The sequence below is a fragment of the Diadema setosum genome, chromosome 20, assembly GCF_964275005.1.
Source record: "Diadema setosum chromosome 20, eeDiaSeto1, whole genome shotgun sequence".
NCBI classification, from domain to species: domain Eukaryota; kingdom Metazoa; phylum Echinodermata; class Echinoidea; order Diadematoida; family Diadematidae; genus Diadema; species Diadema setosum.
The window spans coordinates 5,533,876-5,556,037 of NC_092704.1; the positions used below are offsets into that span (position 1 = coordinate 5,533,876).

Here is a 22,162-nt window from a genome sequence, read left to right on the forward strand (position 1 = left end):
ACTCATATTCCCATTTTCTAACATACGGTAATTTGCACAATGTGCATTCAGAGTTTCCGAACATTTTCCATTATTATTCAAATGCTATTTTAAGAAAAGAACCTTTAGGGAAGGTGCACAGATTATAGTTTTCATACAAACCCTCTAAAGTTCTAAACAGTGCTAATCATTAAAGAATGTATTTGCTTTATATCAACACAAATTGTGTAATATTCAAGCTAAACTTCAATGACATTGCACAGAATGCAGTGACATCATTCTTAAATTTCAAATTTTTACTTTTAAGTATATTACCAAATTGTCCTTTTGACTCCATTATCAATGTCATTTCACGTAATTACCTTTAAAAGAGATAGAGCAGTGTGCTATTCAAATCCCCTTTAACCCCTTGAGGATGGACTAATTTTGCTTCAACACGCATTTCCCATAGACACCTGCCCGAGTATACTCGGGACTCGTCCTCAACGGGTTAAAAAGACACTAGCCAGTCCATTCTGGTTTAGTTCACCCTTCTCTGCTTGAAGTGTATTTAGAATTCATTGTGACTGTTTTCTTCTCTTCATTTCGACCACTGCATACGTGTATGTGGCTGTCTGAAAACTGACAACATGTACACAATTGCATTCATGCAATGCCCTGGTTTATCTGAATATTGAGCATCACACTTGTTTATGTTGATGGTCATTGTGAAAATATGCTTAGATCTAAATGGAAACAAGAAAGAAACATTAGACGGGCAGCCATTTCAATACTGCATGAAAATCGGACACGTCTTTCCTAGAACCACACTGTGTGCTCATCTTTGTAAAGTGTGCAATTGTATGAACACTTCACTGTGTATTGTATGTTGAATAGCATCTTTCCGCAAGCAAACATGTTATACAATCTAGTTCTCAACGTAAGCAAACAGGGAGATGATATCATGTTGGTCGAATACAATATTAAGATTCATTAAGGTCCCCTGCAACATGCTTCTTTCTCGATTACTGGTCAGTTATCCATTGTTGATGTTGTCAACATATCAGCCAGCTGTTTTGAAATAATCTCTTCTATTATTAAAGTCCATGCGAATTTAGAATGTACCACTTCAAAAACATGAACAGGTTTACTCTTCCACTGAAAACAACTGGTTTGTAGGCACAGTAGGAAAGAGGTAATAAAAACAGAACATGAACTACGTACATAACAGATACATTGATGAAATATGATATTGCAGTGGGATTGAACAGAGAAAACAACTCCTTGACGAAAGAAGATAAAGATTTGAATGGAGTCGTTGATCAGATTCAACTTATTGTTGAATATAGCGAGGCAATATCAACGTAGGTGGTACACGCAGACGGACAAGTGCACGGGTAGAAAACAACTGTAAGTGTAAACAGCATCGTGGGCACACGTATGTAAACACAGCCAGAGAAAAGGGGAGAACTTGAAGAATGAAAACACAGATACACAGCTCAGTATCTCACATTAATTGGGGAGAAACACAGACACAGTACTACACAGAAATTTTGACAAATATTTGGGTTTGCGATGTAAGTCCACCCACAACCTACTTTTACAAAGTTTTTTGTGAGGTTTTCTTTCACGAAATTTTGTAAGAGCCATTCAAATTATCTATCTTTTCAGTACATTAACAATAAGTGTTGAAAACTAGTCTCCACCATCATTGAGCCCCAAATCAACAGTCTATGTTCATAATTTCTAAATAACACTACTGCTCTGTAATAAACACTTGACTAGTTACTGTTTGATTTCTAATATTGCAAAGATATAATATAATGAAGTGTATCCATATGTTCACAAAGTGACATTGTGTGCACCTGTCTCCTTTTTAATTTGGTAGAGATGTGCCACCTGTCACTGGTTTAATCCCACACACACATGAAAGAAATGAGAAAGAGCAAAGTTTAAATCCCATATCTGAAAGGGTGTATGTATAAATTTCAAGTTATTAAAGGGGTTAGGCACAGACTAAAAATAAGTTACCAATCTGCCCAATACAGGCAGACAACTATGAATATTTTCTCCAGACAGAACAGGACCAGACGACATGCAAATATAGATGATTTCCTCCATACAGCCCCCAATGGGATCAAATTTTGACTCTAGTTGTGGTAATTCTAGCTGCTTCAAGACACATTAATCTAGCATCTCCTGTTAACTCCACAAAATGACACTTTGGACCTCCTGAAATTGTTTAGTTTCGGGGTAGGGCTGGAGTGGGAGAGGGGGGTGTCAGTGGATTCATCCTAAACCTTTTATCATCCCTCCTCAACCCAATCCAAATCTTGTTTCCCTTCTCCATTCCTCCTCATTCCCCACTTCCCGTCCCCGCTGGAGCGGATCTTTCCCTCTTACCTGAGCACCATTCTCTTCCTGTGCGGCTACCTTGCCTTCCTCCACGCCGTCCATGTTAGACGCCAAGCTGTCGGGGGATATACCTGGAAGGGGGTAGGTAGACAAGACACACACACAAAGAATGAAATTTCAATGTGAAATACTCTCTTGTGAATGACGGTTACGCCCAAAGAATTACCCCCTCAGAGAGAGAGAGAGAAAAAGAAGCAAATAGTAACAATGATTTTCTTTTTCTTTATATCATTGCCACCTTACCCGCGCTCCACAAGAACTTATTTGGCTGGTACTCGTGATGTTGTTTTGGTTTTCAGATGGATGTAAAAGTGCCTTCTACAAATAGATCAGTGCTACATCTCTCTCGCTAAAAGAAGGAGTTTCCTGCTCACAGATATCCAACCTTGTTACAGACAATAGAAGGGATCTGGGAAAGCACTAACTCTTTTACAGCTGACTGCTCACTGCTAAGATTACACAAAATTTGTAAATTGTTGATAAATCCATACCAAATTTCTTTGTCTATCATTGATGTTCAAAATCATGGATTGCTTGTTACAAAGGATTATCCTTAATTTTTTTTTCCTCCCTTTTTGTAGCAAAAAAAAAAAATGGCATGATACAGGCTAAATGCATTTCTGTAACCACTGTTTACTAATTAATGTGTAACTGGTGGTTTGTGGAATGAATAGATTATTCATGACATATTATATACACATCACAATGAAAACAAAAAACAAGTTTGTCAACATTTTGCTCCATGTACAAAGTATTAGTAGTACAAGCACAGTGAAATTAATTTCTGGTTTCTACACAATGAATACATGAAAGAGTGATTCACATAATGCCCATTTTGATGCTGAAGCCCACACTGTATCAAACACACCCTGTTTCACGCAGGAAAAATCCTTCATTCTTTAATGAAACTTTCCAACCTTAAAATTCTACATACAAATAAAAATGATGAAGAACTGACTAGCTCTCCCTGAAGATGAGTAGATTTTGAAAGGTCGCTACAACTTAAGTAAATTCATGAATTTGCAATTAGAGTACACATGTGTGCCAACAGCTCTAATTAATGTTATTATCAAACTGTGCATACAAATTATGTACTTTGAATTACTATCTCAAAAACCCTTTCAAAGTCAGAGGACTGATGCCTTATTTTACTTCTTGGATGTCTTGATCTGAACAATTTTGACAAGTTTCAACAACTTATTTCAGACCTTGATGTTAAGTTTACACAAATATTTTTTTTTTTTCAGATGGATTGAATCAATTAATTATTCAATCATATTTCGTGATATATTGGAGCAACAAAATTAAACAACATGCATGTACATGTATGGGCATGACTGGGTCACAAATGAATCGAATTGATTGCTACACCCTTGTACAATGTGTAAATGCCCCCTCGAGACCAAAGGAAATTCTGATGTGAAATTAAGAAATTATGTAGCACCTGTCCCAAGAATCACGCATAAAGGGTTCTCTGAAACTCCTCAATTTCCAGCAGAACAGATCACGAGACCTCAATATTGTGCTAAGCAGATCAGCTAACAAATTTGCCAAAAGCCAGTGCCAATTCATACTTTTCACCAAAATTTAACCATACCCTTCCAAAGACTTCACAGATTCCCAACATGCCAATTTGAAATCATGATCCTTTTCAATCTAAATTAACTTTTTTTTTGTGAGCTCCCCATCCTGTATGCAATGTGGTTTTGAATAATATCTGGGCATTTCCACAGTAAAAGGGTACATCTCAGGGATGTTGCTTTATTTCTGTTTCCAATAAGCGACCCCCCCCCCCCCCCCCACATACAATACAAATTTTTATAACACTTTTTGAGAGGTAACTTTGCCTAAAATTGCTTAATTAGTGTGTAATGTACAGAACATGGACAGACAAAAATGCAACAGTTTTGACTGTCCATGCTATGCACTGTGTGTTACACACTACAGCATGGTATAAAACACAATGTCCAATAGAATTTTAGAACTCTTATTATCTTTTCAAATTAATATTAGGCCATTCAGTTGAAAAACAAAGTTTCAATGAGCATTCATTATTTGACCTCCATATGGTAATGCACGATGTCTGTCCAGTGTTGCATATGTACATTACTCCCATTTTTTTTTTCATTTTTTTTTATTTGGGGGGGGGGGGGCAAACATTTCAATAGATTGCTTCTTAGAAGGATTTTGGGGCAATATGATCACTCACTATTGTTCTAATTTGGTATTGTATGTGGGGGGGGGGGGGGGGGGGTAATGCACACTGGAAACAGGAAATGAAGTATCAACATCCCTGAAGTGAAATATACCCTTTTACTGTGGAAATGCCCTTCTGTTTCACATCCTTAAAATCCTAAAGTGACAATCAGCATACAGATGTACCGGTAATAGACCATCCCCATAGCTGTGCTATACACTATTTGTACTTGTACTCAGAATTGTATTTATAATCCCTTCACAAATTTAGTGTACATACATTTACAACATGTAGAAAGTTATGCCCAGACCTCTTAAAATGGACATCAAAATATCATTTTGACATAGCTCAGCACACATTTTATTCACATAAGAATCTTGTAAACTGTTGTTTGAAAAATGGACAAATTCACTTTTACATACAAGTATTTTGTGTTGAAAAAGACAACTTTTTTTTTCTTCCAAATGTTCTTTTACATTAAAACATCAATACTTCATAGCACAATTCTGCAAATTCAAAAATACTCAGGGAGCATCAAAACATATTATCTATACTCACCCAATACAGTGAAGAAGGACTTTTTTTTTTAGCACAATGTACAATCTTTGAGCATTCAATGACTAATGCAATTCGGTCAAGGGATTATTTGCTCTGAAAGTAAGTAGGTCTATACAGTACATGCAAGGTTTAATGTGTGGGAGTTTGTGTTAAACGTCAACACATCACACACACACACACATGTGTACACTTGTACATGTATACTTGTACACATCTACAACTATATGTGCACACAACAAAGACACACACAGAAAAAGCACTGTAAAGCCAGAACTCTTGCATATATTTTAACACAGAAAAAGGAATACAGAGATTAAACACACGCCTACCAATCATTTTAGATGATAAGAACCAATGACTGGGCATTTACAACTCAATCAAAATGGCTTACGATGTTAAAATAGTAACACATGATGAAAAATGAAAAAATATCAGATTTAGTATTGTGCAGCAAATGACCCCTCCTGCACTGTCAAGACACATGTAGCCGAGCAAGAGATGGACGTAGTGAACGACCACCAGCTCACCTAGCTAGCCCCCGAGAGCGAGTCCCTATACCACATGCAGAACTGCAAATCACAAAAAAGCCAAAGTCTGCCTACCTCATTGGATGCTGACGTGCTGCAATGTAATCAAAGTCTCTTGCCCGTGTCATCACTGCATCACTGTCTTCATCCATCTATCTATCTATCTCTTCCCCTCCCCCTCTCTCTCCTTCCACAATCTCCCTCTCTCTTTCCCAGCCCACTCGCTCTTTCACTCATAAATGCCAATTCCCCAACACTTCATCTCCCTCACCGATGATGTCAATATGACAACAGGTTAGCGGGATGAAGGGGGATCGGGGATGGGAGCGGAGTGCGGCGGAGAGAGATATCACGTGCACGACACGTCGTCTGAGTCAAAACAGTGCCGATCGGCCGTGGTGTCAGTCCACGTGCGGTGGAATACCACTTTTCCGAGTTCATAGGGTGTTGGTGTTTCTAGTTCACGGTCCATGTGACGTGATAAACATCACAATTACAATGCATCCCATCGCCACTTCTAATCTTCCCTGTTTGACTTCAGGGATTCTACTCTGGAATCGTATGCCAGTAGGAAAATTATTTGTGGCTGTGTCTTCTATTTCTTTTCCTCTTTTCCTCTACCCTTTTTTTTTTCTTTAAACTATATACCTACAATTTCAGTGTGCTCTCTTTCTAGAACGTGAAGGTACCACTGAATTTCAAGACCCGCTATCCTGATATTAGATTTCTGACAATTCCAGTGGAAGACAATGCTAGGCAACTAGAGGTTCAAGTTTTCTCGAACTTGAGAGAAACAAACAAATCCTCTTGTCTCAATGGCTATCATTCACAATTTGTGACATGTATGGGAAAGAAATAACTTCGATAGCATCCATAAAAACACAAAATGTAGCAAAAAGTATGGAAAATTTCGATCATAAATAAGGTCTCTTGTCATGGTCTCTGTAAAAGAAAAAAAAAAAAAAAACCTGTCTCACTACAGTATGCATTCACTTTCCAGGTCATTAATCAAATAATTTTTTCTCAGATTATGGCTATCACTATAGGCACATAACAAATTTGTACAGTGCATAGGGTCTATATTAGAAAGTCACCCTTATCAAAGACATCTGTTGAATCTTAAAAGACTTAATTTCAGGAAAGCTCATTCAATCAATCTCATTCTTACACAAATTTATCTACTCTTCCCGAGTCGTTTTCGTTTGTTTTTGCTACAAGCTAAGGATTTCAAGTCGTTTCTCTAGCATCTCACTAGGTATTGTAGAATTAGTGCTTGACAAGTTCTTGCAAGTCATTATTTTCATGGAGTAAAGGTCGTGCTCAAATCTTCATGTTTTTTCTTCAAGAAAGGACATTCACCTGACACATGGGGGGGGAAAAAAAAAATGTCTCAGTACAGTACTATGTAAACACGGCACTGATGCAGTTATCAGAAGTTTGATCTATATTTAACAGTCTGTATCTGTAACAATCTACAGTTCAGCTTGCCCTGAATTGAACCAACATAGCATTACAATATTAGCAGCAATGCCACACATCCTAAACTGACCATTTTTGCCTGTTTGAAAGCTCCAAATATAAAACTACAAATTGAATTATTTCTATCCGATTCTCAACAGGCTCGCTCTTGTTGGTCATAGACATGTATGTGTGTGTGTGTCTATGATGTACATCGTGTGTGTACATTGTGTTTTTTTATACAGTGACCTGAAAAAAGAAAAAAAAAATCAGAAAAATTCAAACTCTACCAGCCTCAAAAAAAAAGAGAGAAAATATCACATAATCATCAACCAGACTGCATTAGTGCCACAGAGCATTGTAACTCCTGACTATTAATTTTACAAATTAATTTTACATTTGTACAAGTTGTACCGGTACTTCAAATCTGGCCACCATAATACAATGTGGTACATTGTACTTCCTTCCAATTATATTAAAGGCCCCATTTACCTTTGGGAGCAGTGATTTAAAAAATGTTCAAGACATCACATTTTATAATGTGCACATTGTACAATTGTAGGTCAGTTTTATCACAAAACATCCTAGCATATAAAAATTTTGCAATAAAGAATAAAATATTAGGAGATATCACTGTTATGTTTTTTTTTTTTTTTCAATAAACCATAACTGTAGATGGTTTAGTCTGGGAACATTATCATTAATTTGTTCACATTTGGTATATTTAACAATACGTAACATTGATTTCAGCACTGATTCAAATTTTCACATTGGTTGTTTCTATTCCTAACTCACATTTTAGAACTACATGTAATTTGACGCACTAATGCTGGGTTTTTGTTTCATCTGCAAATGGTCAATTATGCCTTTAACTGCAATGGGGCATGAGTTAAGAAACCCCCCTTTTTTTTTATCCAAACAGCCGCATATTTACACACACCCCATCCCATCCCCCTTTTTCAATTTGCCACACTACAAGTGCAAGTCCACCTCCAGCACAAGCCGCACCGAAATAAACCGCGGCAGACAAAAGGAGACTGAGAAAAGCAAGAAGAAAAATTCCCAGAGTCCTGCACTAGCAGAGCGCGGGGAAACGACTAAATTTAGGACGCTGAGACACCGATTCAGGAAATGATGGAGTTGGCGACTGCCAAGAATCCTTCCCACGAGTTTGACAGAAGAAAGAAGAAATGCTCAATAAAGTTCATTTCCTCCCTTCCCACCCCCCCCCCAAAAAAAAAAAGAATGATCAACCCATAATACCTTGATTTGATGTGGTTCTATTTGACCATTTTATAGTCTTCATCAAAGCATAATGCAACATCATGTGTTCACTGAAATCTGAATGGTAAAACTTTCTACAAAACACAATGTTGAACATTTTTTTAATCACTTTATTACTCCAAGCACACAGACTAGTATAGACAGTGGTAATTTGCAGGTTTTGACACAGCACACAATTTTGCCAACAGTTTGGTTTGTGACTGTAAATTTGCCCTTTATATCCACACAAATCATTTTTTTCTTTGTTTTTGTGCCAAAATTTTCTTACAATGAAAGAAACTCTGAATTTCCATCAAGGTTAAGACAGAGAATAAAATCGGGACTGAACAATTTCCCACATTAAAAGCACATTCTCGTTATATCTGACCTCGCTATAGCGAGACTACATCTTGTATAATGCACTGTAGTTAAGGTTCTGTGAAATACAATTAATGCATGTTGATTTGTTTTGATTTGTAAATGATACCCTCAACATCACTTTTGTGGTGAAATGAATATCTAGAAACATTCCATATATTTCTCACTAATTTTTCTTCTATTTTTCTTCAGATTAATTGGATACGCCCACACACACACACACACACACACACAAAAAAAAAAATCCTTCCAAACCAATATTCCTGTTGTGACCTCATCTGTCAATCATTGCTAAAGTACTGGTTTCTGTTATATTAATGTGACTACCAAAAGACATGGCGAGGGAACATGCAAGTTAAATGCTGAGTTGAGGGGAAGATGCATTCCAATGTCTTTTGTTAAACAGATGAGTACTTTAGCAATGACTGACAGATGAGGTCACAATAGAAATATTGGTTTGGAAGGATTTTTTTGAGGGCATATCCAATCAATCTGAAGAAAAATAGAGGAAAAATTAGTGAAAAATATATGGAATGTTTCTAGATATTTGTGTCACTGCAGAAGTGATGTTATGGGTATCATAAATCAACACAAATTTGTAATTCAGGGAACCTTTTTAAGTGTAGAGAGCATATATAAAGGGACATGAATTGTACACATAGTGCATACAATCTGATGCGCTTGTAACTTTTATACAGGGCTCAACAACTGTTATTCCCATCTTCAGTTCCATTCATCTAGGCTGCATATAGTATGGTGTCACATGACCCTGAACAGCAGTACAAGTGAATGGTGACAAATGCAATGAAATATTCAGTGAAACAAAAACAAAAAACAAAAAATGGGAGAGGCATTAAATTAGGTGGAATACGGAGAGATAAAGTACCATTTACTGCAAATGAAGTTGATGGAGACCTTATGTACACTTCCTGTGTTTAAATCTAGCACCAAATATGCCCAAATTGCTGATGATGCTAAGGCAATAAAACGAGTGGGCAGTTACCATGACTTTGTGTCTTCATGACCTTCCACAGGCAACTTCACTGCATAGAAAGTTCAACCTACATCAAATCAATATTTTGCTTAAAACCTCCATTGGCCCGCATAAACACAATGTATGTTGAAATGCAGCAAGACACAGACTGTACATACGTACAATGTATCAACCTATTTGGGGTTCATGTGAAGACTGGGGGAGGTGATCAAATTAGAAAGACATCTAAGCCATTAAAACAGATTAACACTTTGCTGATATTTCTCACAATTGCTAGAGCATTAAATATCATAAAACTGTGCCAACTCCTTTGTCAGATTGATAATAGAGGAAGGGGGAAAATTTGCCAGGGAGTGAGAAGGGGGCAATATGAGGAATGCATCAAGCAGCAGGAATGACCTTTAACTTCGCCTGATGACATTTGCGCAAAGACGAACAAGATGTTGATCGTGCCTTGCCATACACAAGAGCTTCTCCATCGCGCTCTTCTTCCTTCATTTCTGCCTTTTTTCGCTGCCCGTCCATTCTGGGGAGATTTTTTTCATCGCACAAAAGGATGTGACTGTAGGCTACAACATCTGAATGAAAATATTATCACACTCGAGAGAGCCTATGAAATTCTAGAGATCACGATTTAGACGGAATATCCAGTAGGGCCTAGGTATTTATTCCAGGCATGTTAACAACCTACAGTATCCCTTCACCCCCAGCAATTCATAAAGTTATCCCCTTCCCCCCTTCAAAAAAAAAAGAAAAAAAAGATAAAATTGAACATAAATCACCTAACCATAACAGCACTCTGCAAACCATATTGTCTACATTGTATTTGCTGTGTATTTCATGAACACAAAATAAATTCTGATTTATAAAATGTCAAAAAATTGTGATTTTAATACAATAGTTTTTAAGGAGAAAAACAGAAGTGATGATGAATGACAAAGGGGTATTCAGAGCAGTGGTCATATATAACACACAGGTCTGTAAAAAATCGTAATTACCGAAATGATGGTTAAAAGGCGAAACTAATTCACTATAAAGCATTATGAATATTCTTTCATTGACAGTCAGTACAAAAAGTGTATCTGGAAGTTTTAGTTTTATTGTGTGTTTTTTTTTTACTTCATTGTGTATGTAACCATTGTCTTACATAAAAAGAAAATCAAACAAGATAGGGTTATCTCCAGTAAAAACAATTTTTGTTCCAGGAATTACCACAGGAGATGCAACTATCTCCAAGACAAACACGGAGGGTCACAATATTGCAAGAAGATTAAACTCAAAAAGAGGATGAATTAACCCCTTCTGGCTGACTGGACAATCCACTTCATCAAATTCAACAGTCTACGTCAGTGATGACATCACTGCCATTTAATGGAGCCGTGACGGGAGCAGCGGTAGCCAGGGGTCTGTCGGCCACCATCGCCGTCCCGTGACGTCAGGCTAGTTAGGCGGCCTGACCTCCAAGGACTGCTCGGCTGGGGGAGACACCGGCATAAAGTACAATGTACACTGCGAGGATATCAACTGTCACACTGATTAGGCCACAGTAATCTCATATTTTAGCTCTGACCCATGCATTATCTCCTCCAGTGAAGGATAAAATCTCAATTATCAGCCCCTCTTGTACTCTATAAATTACCTCTTACAGCGAAGTACAGATTAGTAAGATACCTGTCAATTACCTCTGGTACTTATGCTGTATGTCAAGGTACAATAATAATTTTCAGTGGTCCACTTCAATGTCAATAGGGATATTTTTGTCATATTTACCTCCTTGTGCAGACTTTAAAAAAAAGAAAAAAAGACATTGCAGGAGTACTGATTGCTGTTTTTTTTTTTACCTATCTACAAGAAAAGAAATGGGTATCAATTACATATCAGCTAATAATTAAAAGGACATTGAGATATTTTAGTCAGCAATGAGTCAAAAAACAAAAAATGAGATGATGTACATGTAAGCCTACCTTAAAAGTTGACATGTTTCCTTAGAATATGTGTCACCAAAACAAAAAATACAACTCTTTGCCGTTATACTGGTATGGCAGACAATTTATCTTTAATACTCAATTGATTTTAGAGGGTGTTTTTCTTTCCCTTCATGATGCCCTACATCTCTGTTCTACTTGATAACACTTGTCAGCTTTAAAAAAAATAAAAAATAAAATAAAATGTGATCAGCGTACAGCAATTCTTGCCTTTTTGCTAAACACTAGAAATCATAGAGAACAACAAGATGGCAATGGTGGAGAAATGTGATGGAAGTTGTGATTGAGAGCTTCAAGAAAAGGGAAAATATACTTCATATCTGCTGAGAACTCTCAAGAAATTTATTTCCTCAAAATGCCATAGAACTGATGCACCAGGACAGAAAGAACCACCAAGACACACACTTCATATCTTTAAATTTCAAAAAGTCACTAAACTATTCAGTGGCAGTATCTTTCATCCAGTTTTTCATTGCCACCCTGTTGTGAAATTCAGCTTTAAAAAGATAGACTTTGCTTTATAGTTGGAGATAAAAGTATTTCATATGCTGTAATTGCTGATTTGGTGTATCATATTACAAACCTCACATGAAATGGAGGCAAACTTAACATTACGGAGAGTTCCACTCAAGTTCCACTGGAGTAACAAGTAATCAAAGCATTGGGGGGAAACCAAGATTAGGATGTATTCATCTTTTCTTTTTATTCAGACAGACTTTTCTGCAGAGATTTGAAATGTGTCAACCTAAATTTGGCTAAACACAGTGATCTCAATTTTCACAACATGTCAAAAATGTCCATGTCACGGAAACCTTACTGTTATAAATAATCATCTTACCTCACAGCAGTTGAAACATGACTCAAACTGCTATATTTTGTGTTTGACTTCCCTAACTTGCCAGAAAGACTTACGCAGCATTAATCTTCAGTACTGACAAAGACCAACTTTCTTTAGCCATTTGTTGGCCAGCTATTATTAGTCTCCATCCCCAAATCTTAACGGCTTTCATTCAAAATAATTCTTAAACTTCCAAGGGTTACTCTCTGTTGAGAGTTTCCAAAGCACAGAGGCTACTCAGCATTCCGTCTTGATTGTGAATTTGACATCAAGCTTTATCCCTGCAGTCAAACTGTGTTGTTGAGTCACGTGTGTCAGCATGCGTCGATGCTGAGTACGTGTTGCACTGAAAAGCGCCGTTTCCACAACCCCTTTCACACTGACCCTTTCACACTGTGTTTCTGTTTTAATGGCTAGTACGGACACTCCCATGAGATATGCATTATATATTCATAGATCAGTATCCTAAAGGGCATTTTTATTACAGCATTCAACTGTATCACTTTAAGTATATCAGCAGTGTATGAGAGATGATCAAGCTTCCTGCTATGATGAATGGACCAAATCTATTTTTGTTCTGAAAGACATTGTAATTCTGGGAAATATTCAATATAACAGTGATTACATTGACTGCATGTCAACTGTGGCATACGGTCTACATTATGCGTCTATAAACTTTGGAGGAAGGTCTTACTGTCTTTTGCCTTTGAGGAAGAAAAAAAAAATATGCTTTGGTTGTTACCTGCTTGACTCAAACAGAGTCAACGATCACACTTGTAGGGATGAAATAAACAAAAAAGCAAGGTAACAATACAGAGAGCTAGGATATCTTGACTTGCTTTTATTCACAGCTGTAGCTGCTTTCTCTGTATGCATGCTTTACAGCTGTAGGCATTTTGAAGGTATTTATGTGCTTTTAGAGCAATTTAAAGGACAAGTTCACCTTCATAGACATGTGGGTTTTGTGAATGCAACAATATTAGTAGAAGACATCAGTGAGAGTTTGAGGAAAATCAGACAATCCATTCAAAAGTTATGAATTTTTGAAGTTTCTACTCAGTCATGACTGGATGAGAAGACTACGATATAGCTTGTGATGTCACATGTGTATAACCACATAAAGAATGTATAAAGAAAATTCAACATATTTTTACATTCTCACGTAACAAAAGAACGCTTGACTTCTCTCTTTCACAAGGTAAAGGGAATAATATTACCCTTAACATACGTCAGTAACTACTCGAAGAAATGTGCAGTTTATTCAAAAAGTAAAGTTTTGTGAAATTCTCTTTAAATATTTTCCTTATATCGTTGTACGCATGTGACAACATACACTGTCCATAGTAGCCTTCTCATCCAGCAGTGATTGCACAAAAATGTTAAAAACTCATAACTTTTGAATTAATTTGTCTGATTTTCCCCAAACTTTCACTGTTGTGTTGCCTTCACTCAATCCACATGTCTGTGAAAGTGGACTCGTCCTTCAACAAAGGTCTTCCTTAGCTCAGCGGTCCCCTGATTGCTATATAAAGATACAGTTCTGCCTGGTTACTACATAGACATGCACACTACACAACAGTCACTTTCTTCATATTCTGCCAAAATTCCCAGAAATATTCATCAATATTCTTCGAAAGATCTGAATCCATCCCTTTCACAAATTTCAAGCCAAAGTTGAAAAGGATGTGAAAACTTCTCAGACCATTGAACATCATGTACGATATTGGGCCTTTGACTTTCAATGAATATTTCTGGAGATCAAGTGGGTAATTACACTGTATGAACATTTATTAAAAGCATGATGAGAGCTGATGCAATTCAAACTTTTAATTGTAAAAAAAAAAAAAAAAAAAAAAAAAAAATCAATCCGCAAGCATAGATTACAATAAAGAAAATAATAGCAAAACAATAATAATAATGACTTAAAATGATAATGATAATAATAATAATAATCAATAATGACAGGAGAAGAATGAGAACAACAAGAACAAGATAAAGAAGAAAAAAGAAGGAGGTGTAGAGGAAGAAGACAAATCCCACTGCATTTTATGGGATGGGGGAGAAAAGAGCTGACTGTAATCCACCCCAAAAATAAATAAACTTCAAAAGAAAGAGAAAAATATGTAGTCTACAGAAAGATACAATAATGACAAAGTTCGGATGAGTAACAAGGAAGATATGGCATTAATATACATTTAATATTGTGAGGGTATAACATCATAAACTTGCTTATCAGGACTAGTCAAGAAAAGTTTTCTGAAATAAAAAATGTGAAATTTCAAAATGTCATATCTTCCTTATTTCTTATCCAATTTTTGCTATTTTTGTATCATTCTGTAGGGAATATTTTTCTCTTTCTTTAGAATCTAATTATTTTTTTTTTTTGGATGAATTTATTTTTGAAGAAGTTACTGGGCATATTTAAGCATCAAGAAGTAGAGGGGGGGGGGGGGGACAGAGAATATATAACCAGACAATGTGTTTCCTTTGATATCTTGCCCAGATACATCCCCATCCCCCTCCCCCTCCTCTGAGCTTCCCTCGCAGGCAGAAAATTCAATGTGACACACAATTTCAAGAGAAAGCCCATTGTAAATGTCACTGCACATCATGCCATGAAATTTTCTTCGCTGACAAGAATGCTTGAGCATTGTTCAGCAAACAGCAGGTCACAAAACTGCAGAACTTTAAAGCTCTCATACTTTCATATTGAGGCTCTGACATTAACTCACTCATGTAGGATCATCACCTCAAAACAGCATTAACATTGTACACAAACAAGTCACCTGTGCTGATGCCAGAATTAAAGCTTTTGTCGCTTCTTTTAAAGAACTACTGCAAAACGAGGAATGTTTGCGTGCATTTTAATTTCGCAAATTTCGGGACAGCCGAGATACGACTTGCAGAATTAAAATGAGCGCGAAAGTTCTTGTCTACACAATAATGTAAAGAATGCCAGTTGTTCCATGCCACCAAAAAGGCCATCCGATCCAATTCACAAAATTTCACGAGGCAAATATATCAAATTGAAGGTCATAACACAAATGAGCAAAGATTAAATTCTACAGATATATTGTTAAAACATGTACTTATGTCCAACTCAGAATTGATATTTTTGTACAACTACATATTATCCCTAGTTTGGTTGATGTTTCCCTGAAAAAAAAAAAAAAAATCCTCTCAATGTCTGTCTATTAAAGCTACTTCACAGATCTCAGTCTATTGTGTTGCTTGCAAAAAAAAAAAAATAATAAATAAAAATAAATAAAAAAAATAAATGTCCATGGTTGTAACACCCTTAATTGATATCTTTTATAAACTTACAATGTATTACAAAATGTGCTTTCCATTCCATTAGAACTGACCAGTACCAAAAATGAAGACATTAAAAGATGATGATAACTGACTTCATGAGATAGCAACATTCAAAGTCAAATTGTCTTCTCTTCTAAATCTTTCCCCACATTGGTCTTAATCGTATGGCCAATTTAAGTAATATCGACCAAAAATGCATGATCACATCCACGCAGCATCCCTAGTTGGCATTTATTAATTACTTTCATCATTTTCTCAGACATGATGCCATTAAATTAACTCCCTCCCCAAGGCTCTGATGCTCTCCATGAATGAGGCAGCGGCCCTCGGCTGGCTCTCCAGCAAATCGACGTAGCAGTGACGTCACCATCGGACGCCAGCTGCCGAATAACCTACAATGGCTAGTCTACATCACGCAGCCTCTGAAGCACATTGATGCATTGTAGGTCAGGCTATCCGGAAGCCCGATGTACATGTACAGTGCGATGAGAAGGAAGCTTGCAATTTATCTCATCCCATGAGAAAACAAAAGATTATTAAAGTACATTGTGCTCAGACTATCAGCATTAAAAGTCTGTCCAACACAAAATGTTGAATTTGGTTTCACTGCATGAATGATGCAGTAAAGCACAGTGCATGCACTGTAGCTTCATGTCTGATTCTCAGACTAGTCTGAGGCTATACTAGAATAGTTGACACCAATTTACTCTTCTTGTGACGTCAGAATACTATATTGTAGCTACACCAGCGGGACGATGAAGGGGAAAGGGTAGCAATGACAGCAAAAACTTTTTAATCCAATTAGAAAAGCTTGGGGGCTATATCGATGATGTGGAAGATAAATGACAGCAATTTTTTTTTAATTGCTCGTCACCAAGTGACTGCGGAGCTCTGATTTTCCGTTTCTCGGAATGCAGTAAATATTTATATGTACTTTGCATTACTACGGCCATATTAAAATTTCAGGTGGGTGGAACATGCTGGGTTCTTACCCAGCTTTACAGCTGTATTAACTATCAGATGCAAAGCCGAATTCTTCAAAATGTTCACACAGATTTCATGCGATAGATAGTTGATACACACGGTTGCCCTTCTTATGCCTGATTTCCCCATGATGTGCATTTGAACAGATCATTTTTAACTATGGTTTATATTAAAAATACAATTTATAAGTTGCTATGTCCAGCTATCATTAATCCAAAGTTTCAACACACACTACACTCATTTTTGAAGATGAGACAAAAAGACACTTAAATGTCAGTGACCTCTTTACTGTTTTTTGTCTATTTTTCAAATGCAAATAAATCTGTTGGTAGAAATAACAAAGGATGGCAAACCATTTCCTGGCTGTGACATTAAAAGGGTTAAGGGAACAGCTTGCACTGCCGAGATCAGACTGAAAGATAACACCCCTGAGCAGTAAAAGAATGGAATTGCTTGGAAAGACGCCAGTGCCTAAATTACATTGTAAGTAGCTGTAGAGTTTGACTCCACTTTGACTTCGTGAACACATTATAAAAAGAGAGAGAGAGAGAGAGAGAGGGAAAAAATCCCACTTTTTCCGACCAGTCAGCACGGAGCTCTGGAAATGACTCCCTCGCTGGCGTAATTGGGACCCTGGGAGGGCTCAGCCCGTCTGTTCTAAAAGCGGTGACATCACTCAGTGCTCCTGTCACCACACCAGGCCCTGAATGGTCCTAGCTTGGGATACTGTTCACAGGAGGATAGAGGTAGGGAACCCTGGGGGAGGGGAGGGGAGAGAGCTCTCTTCTCCATTTTCATGCTTCACATTTTGCCAACAAACGTGCATGGCCTGGAAATACACAGTGTATCTATCCATCTCTCTATAAGAATTCTTGGTGCAGATCCTCTTCAGATAATTCCAAGATTTGACATTTAAGACAAGTGATGCAGATATATAATTCTCAAAGAATTTCCAGTACTTCGCAAGTCATCTGTTAGTCCAGGCAAAATGAAGAACTGCACTGGAGTTTGTTTCATGGGGATATACAGCCACTAATTGCTGCATGCTGGAGCTGAAGAGTTTCAAATGAAACAGTAAGACTAACATAAAAGAGGAAAAGTGCATATTACACTAACATGGAAGACTGGATTAACACACAAAGGGTGCTCCTCTTTTGTTACTCATCCTAAAACAAACCACTTAAATGCTGAACATTGAGTACTACTTCTGAGCTAGGGAGGCCTGCTGTTCGCAAAGGTGTACTGTAACTTCACGTCCCACACTGTCTGAACACACACCACATACCACTGGCTGAGCAGACCAGCGTGAGTAAGTTCGACTTCCATGGCAGTGTTTTCCTGTGCGCCTCTTCCCTTCCTTGTAATGAATGGTTTCCTTTGAGCCACGGTTATTTCTAGAAACCGGGGATTACTCATTCGTCTCCTAAAACTCTCCCCCTGTATCAATTTCAAACTCACTAGACTGCTACTGGAAATCACATTTATTGCGGCCAGTTTAATCCTTTAGTTGTGCAAGTGTACGATATGCACCACAACAGGTTTTCCATTTCGACCTTTGCATAATCAATGGAGCTACAGAAATATTGAAGCCAAATCTGTTAGTGAATTGAGTTAACTCTTAAGTGATTGGTCTTCTCGATGAAAATTTTTTCTCAATTGTTCTTTTTCTATTATTGACCGTCGAATCAACATGATAGACGTTCACCATTTTTAGACACCAATATCATACACATAATAATTCATAGTGGATAGAGAAGGAATAGCACACAATGTCTATGTAAGTAAAGTACATGTGTACAGTTTGTATGGTGAAAAGTACTTTTGAGAGCAGCACTTCAGTGAAACATTTACAACACAAAGCAAAACTGAAAACCAATAGAAACTCTTTTCTAAACTGCTATCATCATTCTATTCTGATATCACTAATGGTTGACTCATCAAGTAATCAGTGATATCATCAATTAGCAAGTTATTAGTCTATTCGAAAACTATCCCAATAAATTAAACCAAAATTCACTAATACACTGTATGGAAATTCAATATTGCAGTCAAGTCCACATTCCATTGATCTCCCTTTTCACAATAGTCATAGTCAATGAAATACTTTCCACAGTGACCATATTTTTGGGTCAATACAAACAATTTTCACATTTATGTGATGATAGACTCCATGTGCTTTTGACTACCGAATACTTGGCTGCACAGTATGAGCACAACAAACAGGGCATTTAGTCTTGTGTCTTAGGTTATTTGTCACATTGCAGCTGCTAGCATTCAAAAAAAAAAAAGTCTGAAAAATATAATTACAAAAGAAAACATCATCTAATCTCTTAATTTTTGTGTTTTTCCTCCCTTTCATTCTTCCCCTTTGTTCCACTTTGCCTAAACTTACTGGTAAGTAAATAGATATGTGCAAATTGTGCAGATAATATGTTTGGCTAATCACATCTCTGTAAAATGACTGATGCACACAGCAGAAGAGCTCTTTTCTCCCGTCTGTTAGTGTCTTTTGATATCATCCCTGCTCAAGTCTGTGTACATGCCTGCTTTTCGTGAGATGAATTTAAATTCTGGATTTTTGTTACAACAAAATTGAAAAAAAGAAATACATTTTTCATTTAACCTGGCACTTCAGGTAAACGCTCTCTCACATATACACACACACACAAAGGTATTAATGTCTTTCACTGGCTGTATTAGTTTTTGTACACAAAATTTCACCAATTTCAATTTTTCTGTAAATGCAAAAGTACAGACAGAACTCATCAGCTGAAGAAAAACAGGTCTGATGAAATTTTCTCTTAAAAAAAAAATGGTGAATTTTTGTGTAGGCTTACAAACCAAGTGGAAAGCATATGACACAAAGAGTTGCCAATATGGCATGCTCTTTATATAACTTCTAAAGTTCATCGCTTTTTTATGCGTTTCTGATTTTTCCCATATTGTAACTCAACAACAGTATACGGTAATCTTGATTTTCTGTTAAATTCATACAAGGCAACATATCAAATGTAATGTGGATATTCCCCTTTAATTCATGGTATTCCCTTTAATTCATGGTATGAAACCACCCACTACATGTATGTGTTAGGACTGTTTTGACAGAATTCATAGGTCACAAGCAAAGACTGCCGAAGGAGGGGAGGCTTCTTTATTATAAATAAAGAACTGTTGCCCCTCAGTGAATAAGACGAGGTCCCTAGTCCAAATCCCCTGGCTGTAGAGAAGAGGTTGTGACGCAAGGGAAGGGACTTCACCAGCATCATGAAGTTGGCCCTTTAATATGCAAGTTCTGCGAGAACTTTAAGCTGCTGGTCCACTTGCTACAGGGTAGCTAGCAAGTATTCATTGCCACATAAAACATGTATCATGTTAACAGTAAAATGTAGAATTACTGTAAAAGTGGAAATTTTCTCGGTGTTGAAATTATCGCACATTTCGTGCAATTAGAAACAAGCGCAAAAATAAAAGCACGCAAATATTTTGCCGCCATGTTCCTGCAGTTAATGTCTTGATACCGCAAAATCAAAAACACACAAAACTCTCCTTACTCAGCCGAGCACACATACAAAACAAAAAACAAAAACAAAAAAAAAGTCATGCAAAAATATCCACTATTACAGTACACAATTTTGGAAATGTAATATTTTAACCAAAGACAGGGCTGCACATTTCTTTTGCTGGTCCAACCTGTCCATTAGTACAGTTATTAGCTAAATGGGTACACACTCTTTTCATTTTTTTACCGGTAAATTCCTGCAACAGTTACTGGTATGACGGTGATTTTTACTAGCTACTGACAATCGCACCAGTGCCAGCGTGCAGCCTTGCCAAAAAGTTCCTCCTTTCAGTTTACAGAAATCGGGTTTTTTCTTTCCTTTTATACAAGTAGATTATCTATAGACGTTATTTCAGCTTTGTTTGTTTTTTTCAATGTCTTTTGTCTATGCACAAATGATTGACAGCCACTGAACGAGCCAGCACCACGTCTGTCTGCTCTGATGACCTGTGTAGGCTGTACCTTCACTGTGTGTAAGTGTATGTTCCTCATGCACTCAATGAACGTAATTATGTTACTAAACACACACACACACACATGTACTGACTACTGTATTTTGGTTTCTCCACATACACTCGTGGTGGGTGTTGTTTAGGTCATGTACAACTACCGCATATCTAATTTTACGAGCTAAACATCACTGAACATAGGTAGTGGACGTCTGAAGTTAGTTACGACAGCTGCAACTAGTTTGAGGATGGGGTAGGCCCAGGGGTCACTACCCACGACCCAGGGCAGAGGTTGCAGGAAGTGCCGCAGTGGCCTCACAGCATCGCCTCAAAGCCACACACTAAATGAACGCGTATGCGTCGTCTACTACGTCCCCTCTACACGCTAAATGAACACCTCAGAAATGACGAAGCCATTGTCCTTCCAACATGTACGCACAACGACAACTACTACACCATGCACAACACGGTTGCGAACATTCACACATAACATATCAACCATAAATGCACCACCAAATATCATTCAATCGTCCGTAATATCACATTATCGAGCAGCCCAACAAGGGGTACGATATGCACCCTTCGACATGTCGCGAATGTCATGCTTTTGTGTTTTGGTTTTTGGCAAGTACTTACCGGTTACGTATTTCTCGTCACAGCGTAGAAGCGATGGGAATGGACACCTTATTGTCTACGTAGCACCACGTCAAACTACACGTTCGGCGTCACAGCAAGCAAACAACAACGAGCCTGTTCACTGCTTTTAGCCTCTTTGCGATTCATCCGCATAGCGGGCTACAATGTTAAATTCCTGGTAGAAACTATTATGACGTCATGAAGCCTCGATTTCATTGGTTCTATAAGAGGAAGCAATTGTCTGGAACTACTTGAATTGTTCTAAATCTATTCAAGTTTGCTATGTGAATTGTGATATTTGCAGTGCAACCGCATTCATTGATTCAACATATTTCTTAAACTAAAATCACTTTATCTCGGGATTTGGAGATTGAAGGAAGTGTGCGCTAACATATTATTGACGGACTCTATCGTCTCTTGCCGCAGAATATGAGGTACAACTCTGCGTGCTTTTCCCCAATACGCCCCAGCTTGTGCGCACTTTTCAAAGCTCTACGAAAAAAAAAAAAAAATTGCAGGTGAGAAAAATATGAGGTTGAAAAAAACATACAAGGATCTATACTTCACAAGTGCAATTTGTAATCACAGTTAGATGATTACTCTCAAAATATTTGACTCACAAATATTTGTTATTTGATTCCTCGGATG

At 37.3% G+C, this 22,162-nt stretch overlaps 1 protein-coding gene across 4 annotated transcripts in view; it reads right to left on the reverse strand.

The window, feature by feature from the left end:
* LOC140243763 (cAMP-responsive element modulator-like) overlaps nt 1-21,567 on the reverse strand; it is a 47,465-nt gene extending 25,898 nt beyond the window's left edge. For 2 of the 4 annotated variants that reach the window (XM_072323430.1, XM_072323429.1), the window contains exons 1-2: nt 21,389-21,412; nt 2,362-2,444 (exon numbers count right to left, since the gene is read on the reverse strand). In XM_072323430.1, coding sequence (XP_072179531.1) covers nt 2,362-2,444; nt 21,389-21,401 — 96 coding nt within the window. In that variant the 5' untranslated portion in view covers nt 21,402-21,412. Of the gene's footprint in view, nt 1-2,361; nt 2,445-5,730; nt 5,848-21,388; nt 21,413-21,514 lie in introns of those variants that run through there. The other 2 variants (XM_072323431.1, XM_072323432.1) reach the window with 2 other exon arrangements.
* Nucleotides 21,568-22,162: the final 595 nt, after the last annotated feature.